General features: G+C 45.5%; 1 protein-coding gene across 1 annotated transcript in view; it reads left to right on the top strand.

The window, feature by feature from the left end:
• The window catches only part of Psmb7 (proteasome (prosome, macropain) subunit, beta type, 7), a 55,817-nt gene extending 31,971 nt beyond the window's left edge, over window positions 1–23,846 (top strand). The window contains exons 7-8 of the mRNA XM_013021385.1: window positions 21,328–21,479; window positions 23,618–23,846. Of these exons, the coding sequence (XP_012876839.1) occupies window positions 21,328–21,479; window positions 23,618–23,729 (264 nt within the window). The 3' untranslated portion in view covers window positions 23,730–23,846. The remainder of the gene's footprint in view (window positions 1–21,327; window positions 21,480–23,617) is intronic.
• The last annotated feature ends 5 nt before the right edge of the window (window positions 23,847–23,851 follow it).

The raw sequence follows: 23,851 nt of genomic DNA, 5'->3' as shown, positions 1-23,851 counted from the left end.
TGGGCTAATTCAACTTTATTGTTCTTGTTGGTCATGGGGCTTGAACTCTGGGCCTGGGTGCTGTCCCCCAGCTCTTCAGCTCAAGGCGAGCTCTCTACCACTTGAGTCACAGCGCCACTTCTGGTTTTCTGGTAGTTAATTGGAGATAAGAGTCTCATGGACTTTCCTGCCTGGGTTGGCTTTGAACCTCAATCCTCAGATCTCAGACTCCTGAGTAGCTAGGATTACAGGCATGAGCCACGGGTGCCTGGCTCCACTTGTGTTTATGTAACATGTCACTAGTTAAAAATGACTGGCAGAGCTAGTTTTGTTGTTTCATGAATTAGTCACTTGTGTGCTCTGTTTTTTAAATACCATATCCAGGTATCATCTATTCTTTAATTTTAAAATTGAATGGTGCTGTGGCTCAAGTGGTAGAGCGCTAGCTTTGAGCAAAAGAAGCTCAGGGACAGTGCCTGGGCCCTGAGTTCCAATCCCAGGACTGGCAAAAAATTAAATAAACAGATAATTTACATATCATAAAATGAACAGATTAAGTATGCAGTCAGGGGTTTTGACACTTGTAATCACAAGTGACCATCACTGAATATACACATATTTCCAGTCAGTCTTGCCAGTCTTCCACAGCCATGTCAGTTCACCTTAACTTTATTTTTAAGGGAGTTTGTGTCTGTTAAATCCTGGATATGATGTGCTTATTTAGTGTCCTCTAAGACACTGTGAATAGAAACGTGTCACCCCTGTGTGCAAGCCCAGGGGTTGAATATTGAACTTCGGAAAACAGAGGTCACTTCTGCCATTCTTGTGTGCAAGCTGTTCTTGGAATGATGTGTTCTTGCTTGCTGTCATGACTCCACATTGCCCATGTCTACTCAGTGACTTCCTCATTTAGTTTCGTCCCAGTGTTGCATGGGACACACTGTCCCATTTCATGGAGCTGATTTCAGGGCATCTCTCCCCCCCCCCCTCCCCACTTATCAGTGAGAGTGTGAGCTCCTTGAGGGCAGAGACCATGAAACCTTCTCTATTCTTCAACTCCTGACCTTTAGCACATGCTTGTTGATCCTGAGCCAAAGCAAAATCTGAGTCATCAAAACCATCTGGGAAATTGAGGGGACTTTCTCTCCTTCCTGTTTGGAAAGGGCTGAACATGTTTTTGAGATAGCAGGAAGATAACTAAGTACACTTCTCAACAATCTTCAGTATTGGAGCAGAGTCAGCAAACAGACACCCTGTGAAGTAACCAGGCAAAGGAAGATGGGTCGCAGGGCAAGTGTTCACTGAAGGTCAAGGTCACAAAAGCCTTCTAGTGTGGCCTGAGACACATCTCTGTTTCAGGTCATTCAAACAAGTGACGTGTTTCCTTCAATTCAAAGTTTCAGAGAAGCTACCAAATAACCAGTGAATTTAAGATACTAAAGAATTTTTTTTTAAGTTTCTATTGGGTTTTGCATAGGGTATTACGAGCAGAAAGTAAGGTAAAGCATCAACGTATGACAATATTTATTATTATTATTTGCCAGTCCTGGAGCTTGAACTCAGGGCCTGAGCACTATCCCTGAACTTCTTTTTTTTTTGGTCTGGTCGTGGGGCCTGAACTTGGCCTGGGCACTGTCCCTCAGCTCTTCAGCTCAAGGCTAGCGCTCTACCACTTGAGCCACAGCGCCACTTCCGGCTTTTTTCTTTTTGCTTATGTGGTGCTGAGGAATTGAACCCAGAGCCTCAGGCATCCAAGGCAAGTGCTCTACCACTGAGCCACCTTCCCAGCCCATCCCTGAACTTCTTTTGCTCAAGGCTAGCACTCTACCACTTGAGCCACAGTACCACTTCTAGCTATTTTATGTATGTGGTACTGCGGAATCGAACCCAGGCTTAAGATAGGCAGCACTCTACCAATAAGCCACATTCCCTGCCCCACTAAAGGATTTTTAAAAGTTCTTATACATTTGTGACCCAAATGTGTTTCCTGGAATGGGTTTGTAATTTTTATTTTATTTTAATTTTTCCCCCTTTGCTGTTAAACCTGGAAGTTTGTGGGGAGAGACAGTTAATTCCTTTCTCTTCCTTTGCATACGGTGATGACTGGTACCTAGTAGGGTTCAGCAGTATTTGTTGATGGTTGGAAGAAAGGCATCCAAAGCAGTCTTACATACTTTTCAGATTAATCCTCCTTTGAAGTAATGTAGTAACTTCATAGTGTTCAGCAGCCACCAAAATCAAGTCATGAAAAATTATGTTTCCTATTGGCAATAGATGTCCTACTTTGTCAGCAAATGTGCTTATTTAAACATTAATTAGAATAGTTGGTTTTCAATGTGGGTGTTGACCTAATGACAAGGAGTCAGTTACATGAGGGGTGTTTGGGTGACAGTGAATTGTGTAGAGCTATTTCTTGTCCCCTTGCTCCCTGTCTGCTATTAAGGTGGTGGTTACCACAGGCTAACCAGAAGAGGTCACGTGCTGGCCACACTGGCCTTTCCAGGATATTTTTTTTAGTTAAGTGTAAGGAGTGGGACCATAATATCCAGAAATAAGTTGTTTCTGTCTTAAAATAATGGCTGAAATTGCTGGGTGCTTGTGGCTCATGCCTGTAATCCTAGCTACTCAGCAGTCTGAGATCTGAGGATCACGGTTCAAAGCCAGCCGGGGCAGGAAAGTCTATGAAACTCTTACCTCCAGTAAACCAGAAGTGGTGCTGTGGCTCAAATGGTAGCACACTCGTCTTGAGCTGAAGAGTTGAGGGACAGCGCCCAGGCCCAGAGTTCAAACCCCACGACCGACAAAAAATAAATAAGTAAATAAAAATCGCTGAAATTGCTAAAATAAAAATACAGATTTTTATCTTTAGGGTGGGGAGGGAATTAAGAGTAGACACTGAGGTTCTTCTTCTACTCTGTTTTTCTCTAAGATGGAATGTTTTCATTTGGCTCAGTGAGAAATTAAAATTTTTGAAGATTATAATTCATTAAAATGGGTAGAAGATTAATATTTAGTCTGTCAAGATCAATACTGTCCCCTCTTTGCACTAATTGTCAGAATACCATTCAAGGGCCGCCCAAGGGTGGTGGTGTGCGGCAGGACCCTCACATCACAGGGAATGATTCAAAGGCAAACTGTCCTGCACCCTCTGGTATCGACTTGCAAATTAGCATCTGGAATCTAATTAAACAAGCTTAATGAAAGTAGCAGCTGAATGCTGCTGGAAAAGACAATCAGGCATCCCCCCCCCATACATATTCTGTACCATTGAAGTTGGTCACCAAACACATCGTGTGAGCACAGTTAAAAAAATTAGCATTTATTTGAAGAATAGAAACTATTTTTCATTCTGTTATGCGTTTGGCATGCTCTGGTGTCCCATGAGAGCCATGCCGCAGCAGATAGTGCACAATATTTATAAATCCATGACAGGCAATAATAGCAACTTGAAAAATTCTTTTGCTAGAATTTCAAGTTGAGAGCTGCCAAAAGCTGAGAGGATCAGATCTGCAGTGGCAGCTGCTGTGCCCTACAGTTAGAATTCTAGACTTTGAAGATGCTCAACTTAAAGCAATGAAGACTGCAGGCTTAGCCAATTTTTGCAGGTTTCTAGAGCTCTGGCTCTCTGCCTTTTGAAGATGACTTGCTGAAGCTTCTACCGCTGCCTGAGGCATGCTAACACCAGCAGGATCTTTTCCTCAGTCTTAGTGTGGCTTCAGTTTTAAGTAGCACATGCTTAGTCAGGGCCCGCTGTGCTGGTCCTTGCTCTGGTTGCAGCACCCAGGGATGAGCTCTTACCCTGTCCCTTTCAGAGAGATGCTGTGAAGATAGATAGTGACGTATACAAGTGCCACTTCAGCTGTCTGATTTATGGAGTCATATTTTATCACTCGGCCTGTGCTGGCCTCTAGAGAAACCCTTGCAGATTGCTAAAGATGTGAGCAGCTATCGCCCTAAAGGCTCACGGTTACCTCACAGACGTGTTGCCAAACACCTAGCTGCCAAGGAAGCAGAATTAATCTGTCATTGCAGGCAGCTATAGATCCACTTTAAATAATGAAAGGTTTGATACCAATATGCTGTCCTGACAGCAAATGTTAGTTTATTTTCTTTTTGAAGTCCAGGAATAGAAAAACCGAAGTGTCGATTCATTTTTGCTTTGTAGGTGGACGGTCATGTCAGATATTTCCATTATTTTTGATTTTTTAAAAAAAATCTGCTCGGAGTGGTATGTGGCACACTGATGGTTTAGAGGAAAATAGAGCATGAGCTCAATATGGCCAGACAGAAAGGGGCACAGGGATTACCTTGAGTCTCTTTTCAGGGTGCTAAAAGTATGTTTCTGGGCAAGTGAGAGTCCTGTCTGTAAGGTGGGATTCAGAGACTCATTTTCAGGTTGCCCCGAGAATTAGATTCAGACTGTAAAAATATCTCCTATGGTGGCAAATACAAAATTGGCTCTAAAATATGGCAGCTGCCTTTTTCTAGCTATTCAGTAGTAGGATAGAAACGTCCCATAGCAACAACTAACGAGAATATTTGTGCTGGCATTAGGCTTAGTGATTTATAACATAGATGGCTGAGAGTTTTCTTTCCTATCTGAAAGCTTGGTATAGAAGCAGACTCTTATGGAGGACATGATGACAGGAAATGGAGGTTGTTTAGTACATAACATATGCCAAAAGAGAGGTTTTGAAAACACAGTGATCACAATAGCTGATGCTTACGTCATGCCAGGTTCTGTTTTCCTCCCCCTCCTGCAGCATTATCTACTTTTCAGCTGTCCTGTAAGGTCGGTATTTTATCTTCTCCATTTTGAAGAAAAGAAAATGGGCATGTTAAGGAGATCAAATCACTGGCCTAAGGTTATACATCTGATCAGTGATGGAGTCAGGATTTGAACCCTGGTTCATATGACTTTGGAGTCCTCTGGTAAAATCAGCCACTGTGCTGTTTTGCTTCTTTTGGAGGCCTATGATTCTTTGATAATAGAATAGGAAAGACTTCTGACTTCTGACTCAGCAGAGACATGAATGGACTTCCTGGGCTGTTCTTTTTCTCTCGTAAGAGAAAACAGAAAGCCAGCCAGATATGTGGCAGGGGAGGTAGATAAATGTAAAACTTAACCTCTTTGGTAAACTCAGTGAGTGGAAGGAACCCAGAAACAGAAAGGTTCAGGGAAATGACAGGCATTGAAAGATTGAGGGTGATGAGGGAGGAAGGAAAGAGGTGAGGGGGGGAAGGAGAGATAAGATCATTTGGCAAATCCTTTTTTGTTCTCTTGCAATTTTAGTTTAGTTTTTGTTTTCTTTTTAATTTTTAAATATTCTCCATTTCAAGTCTCTTGTGATTGTTTCACCCCCAAAGCTTCAAAGATCATTTACAAAAGAACTGTTTTTCTTTAGATAGCTGATGTACAGATGGCATAACCCTCCTCAGATTTAGTAATGAGACCAGGAAGTCTTTAAGTACTGGTGAATGGCATTTGTCCATTTGAGGCAAGTTATGAATAATTTGAACAAAATAAAAAAATAAATAAGACCATCATATTTGAATAATGAGGGGCTCTTTTTTTCCCTCAACTGCCAAAACTTTTTAATCTTCGTCAACAATGGTTCTGTCCTCTGTCTTATTTAAGTTGCATCTGTGGACTGAGCTCAGGAGCCCTGACAAGCGGCATATGAATTCTGTATTCATTAGTGATCTTGATCCAAATGCCTCTGTCCCTGCCACGGGGGCTCAGGTGTGGAAGCTGCTGGCTAATCCCACCAGCTGACATTCTGAGCTTTAATGACTCCATAGGAAGGTGACCACTCGCTGGGAGGTTTGCTGGCGGGACCCACACAGCAGACAATGGAGATCAAGGGAGACGATCAGTGTTTAGCCTGAGCACCTTCCTGTGCAACCTGAACCCCGTTGGCATCAAACACAGCTTTAAGTAAATGCAAAATTAAAAAAAAATCTGACCTTCAGCAACTATTATAAACAATGGCCTTCTTATCTCTACTGATGGTGCTTAAGACTTTTTCTTGTAGTATTGTAATAGGTGTCAGTTTAATGAGCTGAGCTTGACTTTTCCAGATTTAAGGTATGTTTGTCTGAGGGGAAAGGTGCAGTTTGTTGGACTAAAATTCCTTTTTTTAAGTGCTTTCAATGCTAACATTTTTGTTTATTTGATCTTTTAAAAAAGATTACTGTTAGAATGTGGGTTTATTGATTGACTTGTGACATGTCACTAGATGTTCTGTTAGTTCAGGTTCTCTGTTTAGAAATGTTGATGACTTATTTAGTAACAACTTCAATATATAATTCATATATATGTATAATATAAATGATACCAATTATATGTAACCAATATATAATCAACCCATATAATATTGCTGTACAATATATATGTGAATATATATTTGATGTATTGTTACTATACAATTCAGTGGGTTTTAGTATATTAACAGTTATACAATTCTTACCATAATTAATAACCCATTAACAGTCATTCCCTATCTCCCCCTGACTTGCCCAGCCTTAGGCTGCAATGAATTTGCTTTTGATCTTTTTGTAATTTTTTTGGTGTCTGTCCTGGGGCTTGAACTCAGGGCTTGAGCATTGTCCCTGAGGTTCTTTTTCTCAAGGCTAGCACTCTGCCACTTGAGCCACAGCACCACTTCTGGCTTTTTCTAAGTAATTGATTAGAGATAAGAGTCTCATGGTCTTTCCTACCTAGGCTGGTTGTAGATGGGGGTCCTCAGCTCTCAGCCTCTTGAGTAGCTAGGATTACGGGCATGAGCCACTAGTGCCGAGCTCTGTTTTTTATCTTTATGGATTTGTTTATTCTGGACCTAATCTTAATGCCATCATATAGTCCTTTGTCACTGGTTCCCCCCCCCCCCCATATACTAGTTTCGGAGTATTTCATTTATGCTGCAACACGTATCAGTATTTCATTCTTTATCCCATTTTGTGTGTCCATCTATTAATTAACGTACATTGTGAATTCTACTTTTTGGCTGTGATCCTGTAGTGAACCTGTATGTACAAGGTTTTTGTGGCTATGTTGTGGTTTCTCTTGGTTATATGCTCAGGAGCAGTGTTGTTGGGTCATGTGATAGCTCTGTGTTTTACCTTTCCATAGTATTTGTGCTACTCAGACCAAGAAAGTTCTGATCACTGAATATCTTTGCTAACACCACCTTTCATTTAGATTACAGCCATCCTAGTGGATGTGAACTGGCGACTCATGGTTTTGGTGAATCCTTCATTAAGAGCTAGTACAACTAAGGACATATTTAGATAGAATGACTGAAACTTGGGACATGCTTCTTATCAACACTGGATGTGGGCAGTAACTGGGCTGATTGAATGTTTGCAGAAATGCTGAAATATCACTTTGGAGCTCTCTATGAAGCTGTTTCTGTCATTTGCTTTTGGTCGTAATTCCTGCTTATTGACTTTCCTTATGACTGGAAGCATTAGACATAAATTGTGTCCTTATTAAATCAAAAAGGTGTCTTAATTTTCCTCAATAATATCCCCTCTGGTTTTATTTAATATAAGACATTAAGTCTTAGTGGTGTCACCACCCTGCATTACAATCCCAGAAGCCTGTATATTTTTAGTAGTGATTTTCAGTGGCATAAACTAGTTAATTTTAGAAAGGAGCAGATCCTAAAGGTGGCATTTATGGGGCAGTGAGTGATGGCAGCGGGGGCTGGGGTCAGTTGGTGGGAACGGGGTTGGGGGAAGTGTTTCTCACTAAAAATAGATAACGGGAAACACTGTGGGTAGAGAGCCTTCCACCAGCATTGGGTATTGTAAGTTGCCTTCCTCTTCCTTGCTGTCCTGAATCCTCCCCACTGGCAGCCTACTTTGGAAAGGCAGAAAGAGCTTCACGAGTTAAAGAAGTCATGTCCTTGGGTCTTGCTGCATTTTGTTTTGTGGGATCTTAACCAAAGTTGCCTTTGTCTTTGTGTGGTGATTGATTCAAGAGCAGGATTTTGCTTCTTGTTGGACAGCATTGGGATTTCAAAAGTAATTGGTTCTTTTGCTTTGGTTTGCTGGGATCCTTTAGTCTTCTTGACCAGTGGCCATGTAGATTCATCCCTTTGGCCAAGTCTGTATATTCCTTGTCTGTGAGTCTCAAGATCCCCAGCTAATGGTGGTAGTTGCTTTTCATTTTCACTGTTGTAGTTATATTCTGCCTTTGATAAAAGTTCAAACTGAAAGTGGGGATGTTTTAGAGAAGGGGTTAAGGAAGTTTGGGAAAGTGTATCTTTTTGTTCAGTCTCAGGAAGTAAAAATGATCTAGATAAGAAGAGAAAAGATACAGTTTACCAAAATCTCCAGGAGGTGGGAGAGATTCTTCTAGGTCCAGGCTTCTGGACCAAGAATTAACAGATCTTAGGGAAAATGATCCTTAGTTAAGTTCAGAAAGTATCTGTTCTAATTCTTTGAGGAATAATCGAAGGGTATTCACAAAAAGCACCCTAGCAAAGTGACTGGGTTTGTTTATTGTTTTAAAAAAATTTCTGTCACAATCATTTATATCAGGCACCAATGGTTCATGCCTATAATCCTGTCTAGCTTCTCAAGAGGCTGAGACCTGAGAACTGTGGTTCAAAGCCAGCCAAAGTAGATCTTATCTCTACTTTACCAGTAAAAAGCCAGAAGTGTATGTATGGCTCAGGTGGTAGAGTGAAACAACCCAAGGAGAGTCAAGGCCTGGAGTTCAAGCCCCAATACTGGTACCAATTTTTTTTTTCTGTGTTAATTTTTTTTTCATGTCTTCTACCCTCATATTCTAACATAACCAATATGTAATCAGGCAGCAGACCAAGTGCCAGCTGAATACAGTGGGTACACGTGGTGCTCTGTCCATGGGTGTATTTATTGGAAGAGGCAAGCAGATGGAAGAGAAGGAGGGATTATTACATTCTATTTTAGATTGGTAATTATTTATGCTCCATTTCTTTGTGCTACGTATTTTCTATAACGGTGATATGTAGGGAGAAATTTACCACATAGGAGAACTAGTTCACCAACCGTGTTGCTTGCTTTTACCTGTGGCAGAAATCCAGCAGGCAAAATGTAACTTCTTTGTGGCCAGGGAGTGTTTAATCAGAGAGAAGCAAGAGCTTGGTTCAGGCATAGCAGTGAATGGAATAAGTGTTTGGTGGTTTCCAGCTATACAAGTGAAATTAAAAGGAAGATATTGCCAATAAGATTCTCTACATTGTGACATCAAAGAGAAAATGGACTTCACCCTGGTCTTGTCAGATTGAATCACCCTGTGAACTTGGGTTGGTTATGTAAGGCCCCCAAATGCGGGTTGTCTTTCTAGTTCCTTGAGCCAAGCCAAGATTTGGCATCTCTGAGCTCTTGGGGCGGGGTGGGGGGATTCTTTTATGATTCATTGAATTCATTCTGCTCTAAAAATGTATTTTATAAAAACATTTGAATCATAGCCACTCACTGAACAATGGCTTTCCGGGGAAAGCGGGTGAACCCCATGGATCTCACTGTCACAGTGTGAGACCGTGCGTGCTACAGATCCAAGAGGTTGGCTGCGGTCAGAGGCTGGAAGCCCTTGAACAATGGATTCCTACTTTGCTTGTGTATGGTTAGAGAAGTGCAAGAAATGAAATATAGGAGTGAGTGTTACTAGATGGTAGCTTCAAATCTTATAAGTTTTGCCTTGGCAGGTAATTTGGCATAAATTGTTAATGTAAATCTGGGTTAGTGGTGAAGACATTATTTTAGTAAAAAAGATAAACTGCTGATTAATTCAGCATAGAACTCAATTACAAATTGAAAGTGTCTCTGCGGGACTCACGGGCCCTAAAGACAGCAGATGTTGAATTGATACTCCAGCATATTTCACAGTGGAATGAAATATTAACATGGTTTATTATACTTGTGTGGTGTGCGATACCAGGAGGGGGGCGGGTGTGCAATGCAGCCCGACATTACACTGCCGCCGGTACACACTGAAGAGCGATTAGGAATTTTAGGAAAGTTTCTTTTTTTTAATTTTAACTGAAATGGCTCTGTGGAAAAATTAAGTTTAAAATAACATTCGGGGCTAAATATTTAAATGTAGTGCCAGTGTGGGTTTACATTATACACGCAAGTTAATATCAAAGAAAAACTTCGTGACGTAGACATGTAAGCATTTGTGGGACTACTGACCACAGAGTAGGGACCTAACAGGCTTGAACTGGGTGCCAGCCGGTCACTGCTTGGGTTCAAGTTTTAACTTGCTACCGGGCTGTTGTTTTTACCTTCTGATCTAAAACATACGGTAATTTTAAAAATGCCCCTGTATTTTACACTGCCCAAAGGCAGGGAGGGCTGCACAGTTTTCATATATGTGTATCAACACAAGGGGGAAATGTCAGCAAATTTCATACATCAAAAGATCTGAATAAACAGAAGTGCCAATATTTGAAGAGTTTGGCAATTCTTAAGAAGGGAGGGATGTGACTAAAGTTGGCTTAGATGAATTATTTCAAAGCCATTACAATCATGACAGTTCTTTTCTTTTTAAAAAATTTGACAGCCTATATCAAGTGCAGGTTTTGCTAGCTGAACAAAAAATAGTTCCCAACATAGCCAAATGATTATGGTAAGACTGACCATAATCATCTGCTTTTGTGAAGACTTACAAATGAAAGTCAACAACACTCACAGCCTTGGACAGCATGAGGAAGTCCCTGGGTATCTGTGGCACCAGAAGAGCAGCACTGTGGCCACTGGGGTCACTTGCAAGGCCTTGTAAGCTGCTGATCAGTGGCACTTGTGAGGTAAGGAGTAGTCAGCCATGGTTCACTGATCCAGTTCTGGGGCCTACTCCCTTAATTATCGTCTCCACCTCATAGTGTGGGCAGGCACTGAAGAGCAAGTGGTCGGGAGAGGGTTGTGTATGCATGCATGCGTGCGATGGAATCTCTAAGATAGCCTTGAAGAGTGTGTGGCTGTCACTGGAAGAAGGATTTGGTGGGAAACCTGAAGAGGCTGGCTCCTGCTCTAACTTGCACTTGCATAATCCTGGAAGTTTAGGTGGCTGAGCACATTTGGAAATATGAAAATAAAACTCCAGACGGTGTCTAAAGTTGTCTGGCTGGTCATCTCTCCAGTCAGTGTGGCCTTTTAATTAGCACCTGCTCTTCACTGTGAGTGAGGGCTGGAGCTTAGCAGCCCTGTCCCTGCGTGTGAATATTTAGTCTCGAAAGCTGCCACGTTCCATTAGAGGTGGCTGTGTTTCGGCAGTGGGTGCAGGAGTGGTGCAGACTTCTCAGATGTCCTTTGAGATTTATGTTGCGGTGTAATTGGGAGATTCTGGTACTTAGAGTGTTGTGCATGGCGGAATGTGAGATTACCTGCCGTAATGAGACCCCAGCAGCATACCTCAGGAAGGTAGTTAAAGTCTTAACCTTCACAGATAATGTTGCTGTGGCTTTCTGTGAGGTAATTTGTACCACTTTCCTCTAACCCTGAATTTGGAAAACAACCCCTTCTCCGTAATAGGAAGTTGTGCTAAATAGTTACTTTAAGATTCTACCTAGTTGTACAGATTTTTTTTTATTGTTATTTTTTTGGTGCCAGTCTTAGTTAGGCCTTGAACTCAGGGCTGTTCATGAGCTTCTTTTGCACAAGGCTGGCACTCTACGACTTGAGACACAGCTCCCCTTCTGGCTTGCTTGCTTATTTATTTATTTTGAGAATTTGAGATAAGGTCTCATGGACTTCCCTACCTGGGCTGACTTCAAACAGCAGTCCTTATATCTCAGCCTTCGGAGTAATAGGATTTTTGTCAGCCAAGAAAAGAAAACATCTCCAAAAGTACGTTAAGATGCTGTCTGGCCCTTAATATAACTGATCAGTCATTAGGATTTACAGGCATGAGCCACTGGCACCTGGCTGCAGATTTTGTAAATATTTTCAATGAGTACTGTGTAAAGTGCAGCCACCCTGTGATTGTCATCCTGTCATGACACTGGGACTAATGTTGGGACTGAGGTGATAGCAGCAAATTAAAAAGATACAAGGGTCTGTTGACTTGGATTCCTTGACACACCCATTGGCTCTTAATTGAGATCAGTGCTGTTGGGGTGATGGTAGACTAGTATGATGGGCTTCCAGGAGATCTGCTTGGACCACTTGTGTTTGCCTCTTGTACAACCCCCCTGTCAACTCCAGTTAATAAAATAGAAAGTTCACTTCTACAACAGGTCAAACATTGTTAATCAAAGACATCAAACATTTGCTGTCTTTTACCCTCTTGAGTGTCTTTTGCCTTGAATCTTCTCAAGAAAATTAAAGCACCTTTGCCCTGTCTTGGTTTTTATTACAATTTGCAATCAGTGAATGACCTGATTGGGGAAATTAAGTTAAATGGCACCTTTTCTACTGACCTATAGGTGGTCAGAAAACAATTGGACTTACTGCTGAGAGCTCGTACTTTAGAGGCAGGTAAACATTTGGAGAATTAGGTGAATGCCACAGGCTTTCCTTTGGGGAGCTGATAAGTATGCTTGTGTATGCATGCCCAGTACCAGAGTTTGAACTCAGGACCTCATACTTGGCTAGGCATAAGCTCTACCACTGAGCCTCACCTCTGCCTCTTCCTCCTGCTATTTTTCATTGTTTTTAGCATAGGGTCTTGTTTCTGACCCAGGCCGACACATTAGCCATAATGCCTCTTTTTAAGCTTTCTAAAAGTTGATGCTGAGATTATAGGTTTGAGCCACTGAGTCTGGGTTCCCTTTGCTCAGATTATTCTGCTCAGGACTGACTTGGAACCATGATCCTCCAGTTTGAGCTCTACAAGCCTAGGATTACAGGCATTACAGGCATCCATAACCCCAGTTATGGATCATTTCTGCTGGGGCTGGCCTCCCCATAGCTAGGAATTCAGGTGTGAGCTAGTGACCTCTGGCTAGAGTAGCATCATTCAAGCCATAGGCTTGAAACTAATATTAGTTTTTAGAGGTACTCTAAAAAGATAAAGCTAGCCTGTAATTCTAGCTGCTTGGGAGGCTCAGATTGGAAATATTGCTGTTTGAGGCCAGCCTGGACAAAATGTTGGGGCCCAGGGAAAGGTGACCAGCCAGGGGTCTCCTGGAGAGGGATCTGAGTTAGGACCTTTGTGTTTGACCCACCCCTTTCACTTGGCCTTGTCCACTTCTACCTGAGGTGTCCTGACCTTGCCCTTCAGCCCCGAGCTCCTCCCTCAGCTGCTCTGCACACTTGCAGCAGCCAGCCAATCCTGTGTGCTCTTCCCGCTCCAGCCGCTGACAGCTGACATGAGGTTTACAAGGTGACTTCAGCCTAGGAGTTTCCTCCTCACCCTCAAGAATTCCCCACTAGACTCTTGGCATCTCTAGGAATTGCCTGCTACTGTTCCACGGCTGTGTTGTTTGAGAAGAGAGAGATGAGTAAAGCTGTTGTTAGTACTTAAGTCAGCCTAGCTTTCATTGTAAGGATTGTTGAGCATATCTCGCACTTTCCTTAAGCTCACTCTTCTGTGGCTTTTAAATGTTTTTTTTTTTTTAAATTTTCTGATTACATTCGATTTAATGCAGCCTTGGAAATATATATTTGTGTACACATATGCTGTGAACACTGATTTCTTCTCCGTGTGGAAAGCAATATGTTCTCATCTCTTTTGGTCCCTTTCCCTCTGGAAGCTTAGGTATTTTTCCTTCTATTCACTCACAGATTCCAGGAAACCACTTGCCCGCCACCATCTTTCCTAATGGTAGAGTAGTGGGGGATAGGCTTGGTGATGCCAGGCCCTGCCTTGGCACCCACTCCTGGCGCGGATCTTCTGCTCACACAGACATGTGCCTTTGGGTGCTTCAACCAACCTTTCATAGCGCCTCCATGTCCTCACCTGGACAAGCACATGAGGGCCTGTGAGGGACAGAAGTGTATAGTGAACGCTAGGATAGGAGTGAGTGTTAGCTCTCTCCACCATGCCTTTTTCCTCCCATGCTAGAACTTGGTGTGAACCAGTAAAACCAATATGATGGTATTCTTGTTCTTGTTTCTTCCCACACCCCTCAGGCAAAGGCATTGCTGTCTTTGCTCTTCTAGGGACAGCTCATGGCTCTGAGAGCCTGGATCTGGGTTCCACAGTGACCCAGAGTTCTTTGAACCTTTCTTGGCCCTATGTGTTCGCATCTTGGCCCCACTTGCGTCCTTTGATGATCTGGGACAGACCCGGTTTCATGGCTTCCCAACTTTCCCCCAACCCCTGCAAGTCACTGCCATACCCACAGCACGATGTCCTTTGCACCACCACATCCTTGTATATGCATGCATTTGCACAGCATTCATTCACTCATCCATTCACTCATTCAATGCCACTACTGGGGCTTGAGTTTAGGGCCTCTTGTTCTCAGCCTTCTCACTCACAGTTGGTACTTTACCACTTTGGCTATGCCTTCAGGTGGTTTTTTTTTTTCTTTCTTTTTTTTTTTGTTGGTCGTGGGGCTTGAACTCTGGGCCTAGGTGTTCTCTCTCAGGTCTTCAGCTCAAGGCAAGTACTCTACCACTTGAGCCATAGCACCCTTCCGGGTTTCTGGTGGTTAATTGGAGATAAGAGTCTCATAGAGATTCCTGCCTGGGCTGTCTTTGAACCATGATCCTCAGATCTCAGCCTTCTGAGTAGCTAGGATTACAGATGTGAGCTACTGGCGCCTGGCTATTTTTATATTTTTGAGAAATGGCATTCCCTATAGCCCAAGGTCTCAAACTTGAGATCTAGCTGCCTTGGCCTCCTGAGTGCTGGGATTACAAGTGTGCTTCACCACAGACAACCTTCACGACACAGTTGCTGCTCATTTGTGCTCCAGGATTCCCAGGTGTTTCACAGGCAGCTATCTCTACTCCAGGAGCTGAAGCCAGATGCAGAGCGTGGACACCCTTGCTTTTGTCAAGGGTGCAGACCATTAGATTAGCTTTTCCACTGTAAAAGATGAGGCCACACATGGGATGCATCAGGTTTGTGCTGGGGGCAGCTGTTAAACATGTTTTGAGCTCTTTAAATTTTATCCATCCATTAGCCATTAGTGGCTCCTTCAGGCTACATCAGTAGCGTAGCCATGACTTCAACATGCCACCAGGCCACTACAAGCCATGTTGAAGGCTCCTCCCCTCCCACTGCTGTCTTCTAAGGTTCCCTCGCTGGGCTTGGTGTCATTTTGGAACTGGCCCATGTGGTCTTGATCTGCTCAATTGTTCCATCTTTAAGTTGTGCAGAACTCTGCATGCAAGCATTGGAAATTATGGTTTGCTCTTTCACTTGGTGATGTACATGCCATGACTGTGATAATTGATACCAAGCTGGACAGGGTATAAGGTGCAGGGTGCAGAAGTTTCGTCTTCTTGTAGAGTCCAAGCTCTTCTCCATCCAAACCCGCTCTGCTACAGATGATCAGAGCAGCAAAACTTGTTGTTTTGGGGGAGTGGAAAGCATGGTGTCTACATGGTGTCTACATGCTAGGCCACTGCTGGCCTTTTCTGCTTATGTGGTACTGAGGAATCAAACCCAGGGCTTTATGCAGGCTAGGCAAGAACTCTGCCACTAAGCCACATTCTCAGCCCAAGTTTTTTAAGTTTTTATTGACAACAAATACGTATTTATCATGTTGTACATGATAAATACATGTTATGGAGTGGTCAAATCAAGACAGTTAACACTTACTCTTTTGTGTGGCAGAGAGAGAACACATAAAATGTCCTCTTAGCAATTTTCAAGAATAAAATACATTGTTATCATTGTTTTCACTGCAGTTGTACAATAGGTCTCTTGAATCTATTTCTCCTAACTGAAAATTTGTAGCCTTTGATCCCTGTCTCCCCAGCCTCCTCTGCTTGGTTTCTCACCAGTTAAATCCAATGTGAATTTAGTAGCAAATAGGAAAATGGGTGGGAACTGTGTTAGAGCCCTGCTATGCCCAGGGCATGCTTGTTCCCAGGAGTCTCCCACCACTCCTAGTGTGGAAGCGGCCTGACAGAACACACAGGAACACACACTGAGACTCCTCTGTTCCCCCAATAGAAGGCAGCCCCTGGTATCATAAAAGACACTTTCCAACAACAGCTAATTTTAAGTTCTTCAAGTTTTATTTTTAGCTACAAATACATTGTTTTAAATGATCATATCTAAATAGTGTGTTGGTCAAATGCATATTTGATATTTAGTCTGTTCCCAGTATACATAAAGCACTGTTTTAGTATGGGGAACACAGCAGTCAAATGGGGAGGGTTTACTTAAAGATGATTAATTTGATGCTGAACTGTCCAGCGTGCCCATTGGCTGGCACATCTGCCTTTTACTCTGGTTGGTGACTGTTCAATCTCAAAATCACTGTAGTGAGAGGAGGGCTTCGATGGTAGCTGTAGACAAGAATAATGTAGAAAAGTTTCTTTGCTGTACTATTTTGCGCCCACACCGGAGCGGATGCCGAGGTAATCTATCAGTTTGTGAGTGTCTACAAAATGCAACTCTCCAGATAACAGGTTTAAAGTAAAGATTTAATACAGCCTCCATCTCCTATGATGTTGCAGTGACAGTTTAAAACTCATTCTCTAAATCTCAGCAGACTTTATAGCTAGCAGTGGGCCAATATAAAGTTTAATAGCATTACAACACATAAATCATCTTTTAAAGATGCTACTAGTAGCTCCAATATTAAATGCAGACAATCGCCTGTGGTATAAATAATTTATCAAACACCATTTCAGATTAGCCTTCCATGCTGAGTTATTTATTTTAGCCTTTTCTGTACGATTCCTAAGGCACTTTTTGAAAGATCCATTACTGGTCAGTTTAATGAACTTGGGGGTCTGTTTTGTCCCCTCAAGCACTCGGGTGCAGCTGTGGTGACCATTACGTGGCCGACGCGGACCTCTTTGTGCCTTTTACAAGTGCTGCCATTTGTCATGGAGCGGTAAACGGAGCTGCACATGGGAGCCCGGGGACACATTGTGTGGTGCAGTGGTGGAGACAAACAGATAGCTCTATAAAGTGCTGCTTGTCACAGCCGACTTGTACCACAGTACATCACTCTTATTGTAATCTCATTTAAGAAGCAGGGGTGGCCCCGGGGACTGCTATTCCCAGTTAGTTTGGTCTTTGTAGCCATAAAGCAGGAAGTGTTCCTTTTATATTCTTGGAACTTTTAGGGAGTGTGCTTTGCTTGGATTAATTATTCCAGGAACTTCTGCACAGCACTCACTGGGTGAGCATTTGTCAGCAGGTTTGTTCGGCCCTCTCTCTAGCTTGGGACTTAGGGGTAAACTGCATTTTTAGGAGCCCTCTGGCTTGCTTTATTAAATAAGTTACCAGTTATAGAGCATCTGCTGTGTGCCAGACACTACAGTAAGTGCTTTTTGTACTTGATTTCTAATTTTTACAGCAATCTTGAGGGTAAGCTTTATTGCCATTATATCACAGAGGGGGGATGAGCCCAGAGAGGTGAAGTGGCTTGCCCAAAGCAGCACAGCAGTGAACAGGAGATGGAAGATGCAAATCCCATATGCCAGATTCCACACCTGCCAGATGACTTTGAAGCTGGTGGCTCTGTGGCTGGGCGCTTAGTCACTAGGTCATGGTTAGTGTCTCGAGTAGAAGGTATTGTGCTCTTGTCAAGCACAGCCATTTTTCTAGTAGCCACCATACATCTTGCTAGGCAGAAGATCTTCCAAGATCCCTTGGGACAAGTAACTCAACCCTGGAGCAGCTGGGAAGAACATGGCACCCAGGCCTGGACAGCTGGGCGCCACACGAGACCTTGGTCAGAGCCCCTCTGCCGTAGTGGTCCCCAGGCAGTTGCTGCTCAGCACCTGGAGAAGGCACTCTGCAGCTTCTAGAAAAGGACTGCGTGCTTTGCTAGGAAGAATGGGTCAGAGAGGAAGGAGCAGCCTTTCCTGCCTGGAATGTGAGCCAGCGGCGTAGAAATGCAGTGTTTCACCCACCTCTGGCCGCTGGTTTGTGGTCTTCTTGGATAGTTTTAAAAAATATTTGGTAGCGTGTGGCAAGGATAACAGTTGTTTAATTGTAATGCCCAGTAGTGTATTTGCATATGCGTCTATAACTCTTGTCTTTAGACAATTGAATTCAAAGATGATATGCAACATACGAGGCAGTCCCTGGACATACATAGTAGGTCTTTGGAAATAGGTACTGAAGATAGGAACTGTGTGGATGATGGGTCGACACTGGAATGTTGGCTCTTGTGGTTGGAGTGGTTTTGGTGGTGAGGAAAGGAGTGTGTGAGATAACCGCATAGTAATAGTGATCTGACGTATTGTGGAGATGTCACTGCAGCCTGGTGGAGAGTAGAGAAAGCCTTGGCATAGTGGTCTGTGTATTTGGGTGGGCCCAGTGTTCCTACCCCATGATGGAAGTGCCCACCAGAGGGGCTGCTAGTTGGCCCACAGAGACATTAGCAGCCACCATCCTTTCAAACTTGGCCACCTACTCCGGCTCTCGGTGATAGAGTGGGATACAGTCCTTAATCAGAGGGCTGTGAGTCAGTGTGGCTGGAGTCCAGCAGACCCGTTCCCTACTTAAGTTATCAGTGTGGCCTTGGAAGAGTCAGCGGCTCCCTTAGCCAGAGTATGGCTGGGGCTGAGAGGAAGGATGACAATGATCACCATTGCCCAACTAAGTATTTATTTGGCTCACTGTCATACGTGCTACGTAAGTGCAGGGTTCATCCTGTCCACGCGTTCTCTGGTCCTGTCTGTAAGGGATGTGGCTATGTGTGGGCGGGGGAAGGGGAAAATTGTCTTCCCTAGAATTGGTGGAAGTGGAATAAAATTGAAGCATAGGTTACTAATTTTTAAAAGCCCTTCCAGGTAACAGCACACATGATCATTTTAGGAATATGTCAAACTATACATAGTGAGTTTCAGAATTGCGTGATTTTAATCTTATCAGTTATCTGCTCCCATGGCAGAACTTTTGCAAAACGGAGGAAGATGTGCTGCCGTCCAGTTTCTGCTTGAACAGGGAGGGCGCTCTGCAGTCAGACATGCACGTCTAACGTCCTGTATGTTTCTGTGTCCTAAATTTCCTCCAGCCTTGCTCCCCCAAAATAAAACCATTCAGGAAGAGCTGCTGTTCTTTTAAGTGCTGCTGGTGGGATTTGAGATGTTCCACGAGGTTGCTGGTTCAAGTACTGGCAGCAGTGGTGAGAAAAGGCAAAGAAAGGAAATAGTTAATGACAGAGGAAAGAAGGGAGCCCAGGAGCTGGAGAGCAAGCAGGGCGCTCCCAGCGTGCACACGCACACCTAAGCGTGGTTAATAAGTGAAGCAAGTTGGAATGAGGTTGCATTCGTTAAGTGCATGCTTGCGTTTGGCGTCTCTGTGTGGTGGTGGGAGGGGGGGAGCAGCCACCGTCTCCTTGGCAAAGGATTTTTCTTTGCCACCGCTCTCACGGTGTCTGTAGGGCTGTCGAAGGACTGTTGAATCTTGAGAGAGTTCTTGTTGGAGTGAATTCTTGCAGGGTAACTGGCTTCATTGGCCTCGCAAAGGTGCCACCCAGGAAGTAGAAAAAGAAAAACAAAAAATAAAAACCTGGGGCAAAGATCCATCCCCTAGTCCAGCTTCTTGGTGGAAATCCTGCTTCCTGCAGAGCCTTCTGCATCCTGGACAAGCCTGTAGAGGGCGCTCCTGTCCCTGGTATCTGCGCTGGCTTGGGGCTGACTGAGGAGCAGGAGCCCTTCTGGGTTCCGGTATCACCACCAGTGACCCTAGTCCTCAGGCTTAAGCCAGGTTTGGGGCCGGGACTCTGTGTTTCTTTGAAGTCACTGGGATGAGCAGCTCAGCCAGGGTCTGGACCCATTGTGCCCTGATGGATGGGGAAGTGGCTGCAGTCCAGGTTGGGCTCCCTCTGGGAAATTGTTGCATTTGTGTCCTTGATACATAAAGGGCTTGGACTCTGGTCCTCAGATGCTGCCTGTTACCACGTAGCCATTTTCTAGTTTCCTGATGCACAACCTGACCTTTAGCCGTCCTCCAAGCTTTGCTGAGCCAGCTGGTGTTCCCACAGCCCCTACTCTGCTACTCTTTAGTTTACCGGGCCATGCTGTAGTTACTCAGGTCTGAGGTCTGTACTAGTCTCAGAAGTCCCAGAGCATGGCTCCTGTGGGGGGTGCATCCCTCTCTGTAGCTGTATCCTCTAGCACACGGCGTGGCATGTGATGTGCCCTCTCAATTAAGAAAGGACTGAACCCACCTGTTCACACTTGCTGCTTCAACATGGAGCAGAGGCCAGCGTGACTCAGAGCCTTGAGTCAGCAGCACATTTGTCTGCTCATTGGGGCAGCAGATAGATTACCTTGGGAAAGAGGCCATCATTTTCCCGGAACTACTGTTGCGGTAGTTGTGTTATTCCGTCCCTTGTCCTACAGTAGTAACTTTCAAACATCATGTTTGAAACATTCAGACGTTGTTTATTGTCATTATAAAGTTGGGTTACAACTGTATGCCAGGTGAAGACAATGTCACCCTTTCCTTGCTGTCTCAAAATTTTTTTCCTGCCAGCCCACCCGCAAGTTGTATAGTTCCTTTTCAACAGAGAGTCCAGTGAGTAACATTGCTGCATTTGTTCACCCTTTGTACTTTGATTTCTGTGCAGTTTCAGCCCTTTTTGACCATGGTTTTGCAAACTAACAAGCCCATGAACCAAATCTAGCTCACATCTGTTTTTTGTGTGCTGATTCTGAGGCTTGAACTCAGAGCCTGAGTATTGTCCCTGAGCTTTTCTGCTCAAGGTTAGCACACTACCACTTAAGGCACAGCTCTACTTCTGGCTTTTTTGGTGGTTAATTGAAGATAATTGAACCATGATCTTTAGTTCTCAGCCTCCAGAGTGGCTAGGATTACAGGTATGAGCCATTGGTGCCTGGATCCAACATCTTGGGTTTTTTTCTTTAATAGTTGTATACATTGTCTGTGACTGGTTTGTGCTACTCCGGCAGAGTTGCCACAGAGGTTGATTATGCTCACACAGTCTAAACAATTCACTGCCTGGCCCTGCTTTAGATGAGAACTGGAGACAATACCCCAGTTCCCAGTTTTGCGGTGGTGCAATGAAGAAAGGTTGCAGGCAGAAGGTTTGAAAGGCCTAGGCCTCCCACTTAGCAGCTGAGAAACTTTAGGCAAGCCATTGATGTTCTTTGAGTTGTTTTCCCCCCCTTTAAAAAAAAAAAGTGTGTTGAAGATACTGGAGGGCTCCGGGAGGCTGCCCTGCACCTGGGAGAGAAGACAGTGGGTGTGCCAGAGCGTGGCGAGGACATGCTGTTTTTCATTATGCCTGCCTTTCCCTTTCTCAGGAGGAGGAAGCCAAGAAGCTGGTGAGTGAGGCCATTGCCGCTGGCATCTTCAACGACTTGGGGTCTGGTAGCAACATTGATCTCTGTGTCATCAGCAAGAGCAAGCTGGACTTCCTCCGTCCATACTCAGTGCCCAACAAGAAAGGGACCAGGTGAGTGGATGGAGATGACCTTCTCCCGCTGTCCCGTAGCTCCTGGCCACCCTTGGTACTTCATGGCATCTGCACCAGGCTTTCTGGAGCTTTCCTGTGGTGTGGAAAGCAAGTGTTTCCCAAGCAGCATTATACAACAGACCTTCCAGGCTGTGCCTCTGTGACCGTGGGCTGCTGTGGGGTGTGGAGGAGTGGTAGATGGCATCACGTGCTGGTGGGAGAGGTGGATTAGGCCCAGGAGAGTCTTGGGCTGTGAGTTGGGGTTGGGAAAGTTTCAGTCTCCCCTGCCCTTTCTCTAGGGTCAGTATCCTCTGAACTGTGAATGGAATTGCACATGGAAGTGTAGGTTTCAGAGCAGCTAGCCCACAGACCAATCCAAGATGCCTGCAAGGTTCTGAGCCAGTGGCTGGGCACCCTACTGCTGGCCTTGGAGCTACTGGTGCTCACCATACTATAAGGAGGTGTATCTCTGAGTTGGGGCCCAAGGCCTGTTCATTAGCCCCCCAGTCCGGAGGTGCAGGCTGGTTTACAGTGGTGGTTGAGGTGCTGGTTTGCTTTCTGAACAGACCTGGTGGCCGGCATACACAGATGTGGGCTTGCTCACGACAGTTCTTTCTGGAGCTGAGCAGTCCAGATGCGGCTCCTAAGCTGCATTCAGCTGCGTGAGGCGCATAGGTGTCTGTGGCCTCTGCTCAGCCCCACTATGGATCCTCAGCTGTGGATTGTGAGAGGACCAGCCATTGGCGGCAGCCGCTGTGGAGCTCGGATGGCCCTGTGGGGTGGGGCGGGCGCAGGGAAAGGCCCCTGTGAGGTTCAGCTGCTTTGGCCATCCAGCTGCCTTGGCCGTGGCCAGGAAGAAGCAGTGTTGGGTGAGCAGGCCTAGCTGGGCTCCATGCGCACGGGCACCCTATGCGTGGAGCAGAGGAGGGGGTTGGGAGGCTCTAGTCCAACAACAGTGTCCCGGATGATGAGTCTCATCTGTGAGCCTTTGAGGAGGAGTGATTCTGCTTGCAGAAGGAGCTTGGGTGCAAAGGGAGCTGGCAGACCAGAGAATGCTGGGTGGGGTGGGGGTGTGTAGAGTGCCTGCCCGCGTGCGTGAGGCTGTGCTGCCGCCCAGCACTGCAGAGCAGGCCGGCGGGCGGGCGGGGCTCCACACTCTGTAGCCGCATAGTCACCTTCTTGGCCACTGAGTGAGGATGGGGCACTGTCGGGTGAGGCGAGCCCAGGGGGCGAGGGCAGTGCAGCAGGTGACCCCCGAGCCACGTGCGGTTAGCCTGCTCCGCACATTCCTCTTCCTACAGCTCCCCCGGGCACAGGGGCTGGTGTTCATGCACCCAAAGATGAGGGGCACCGTGCAGGCACTGGGGCCTCCAGCTCAGAGGCCACAGGCTGCCCAGCCTGGTGGGTGCTGGGAACTCCCAAGCCTGCAGGGGTGCAGAGTTGAAACGGCTCAGCTCCTCCGGTCCCTTTCCACAGCGGTGGGGTGGAAAGTTTTGCAGAAGGGAAGGCGAGCCCGCTTTCCGCCATAGCTCCGGAATCTTAACACAGAACACAGCTCAGTGCCTTCTTTCTCTGCTTCTCGCTCTCTCTTGAAGCCTGAGCTTCCATTTGAGCAGATGACTATTCCAGAACCACCTGAATGGTGTACCTAGCACAGCACCTCCCACCCCCCGAAGCCGGGTCAACAGCAGCTCTGTCCAGCTAGGGACGGCGGGCTTGATGAGTGAAGGCTGGCCTGCTGGAGCCCTCGGGAGGCAGGGTTGGGTCTGTGCTGGTGGGCCTGGTTATCCGCTGCCCCCTGCAGCACGGGGAGCTCTGAATGTGTGGTGTACAGGGAGCCAGCTGTGGCTGCGGCTGCTTCTGGTGATTGTAGAGGAGGAAGCAGCCGCAGGACCGTGCAGTTCAGTCTTCGCTTCTGTGGCTAAAGGGAGCACTGGGAGGGGGCGGTCCTCACTGTGCCCCGGGAGGGGGGAGAGAGAGACCGTCCGCTGAGCGCAGTGCGCTCTGCCCCTTCCTGCAGCCCTAGAAGCAGAGAAGAGAACCTTCTGGACTCGGCCCCCTCCCCCAGGCCTAGGATTGCGGTCCTGCTGCTCTGCGCTGCCTGCCGTGCCCTCGCTCACTTTTTGTTCTCTCTCTAGGTTTGGCCGGTACAGGTGTGAGAAGGGGACCACCGCGGTCCTCACTGAAAGGGTCACCCCCTTGGACATTGAGGTGCTGGAGGAAACCGTCCAGACCATGGACACTTCCTGAGTGGGGCTGAGCTGGCTGGTTGATTCTGGAAGAGTCTCCCCCTCTGCTCCCCGAGATACTCATTTGGCTATACTGTTTGCTGAAAGAAGCTCAATAAAAAATGGAGATCACAGTGAATGGCT

The sequence above is a fragment of the Dipodomys ordii genome, unplaced genomic scaffold, assembly GCF_000151885.1.
Source record: "Dipodomys ordii isolate 6190 unplaced genomic scaffold, Dord_2.0 Scaffold55, whole genome shotgun sequence".
In the NCBI taxonomy this organism is placed as follows: Eukaryota; Metazoa; Chordata; class Mammalia; order Rodentia; family Heteromyidae; genus Dipodomys; species Dipodomys ordii.
This window is presented reverse-complemented; position numbering and strand designations above follow the sequence as displayed.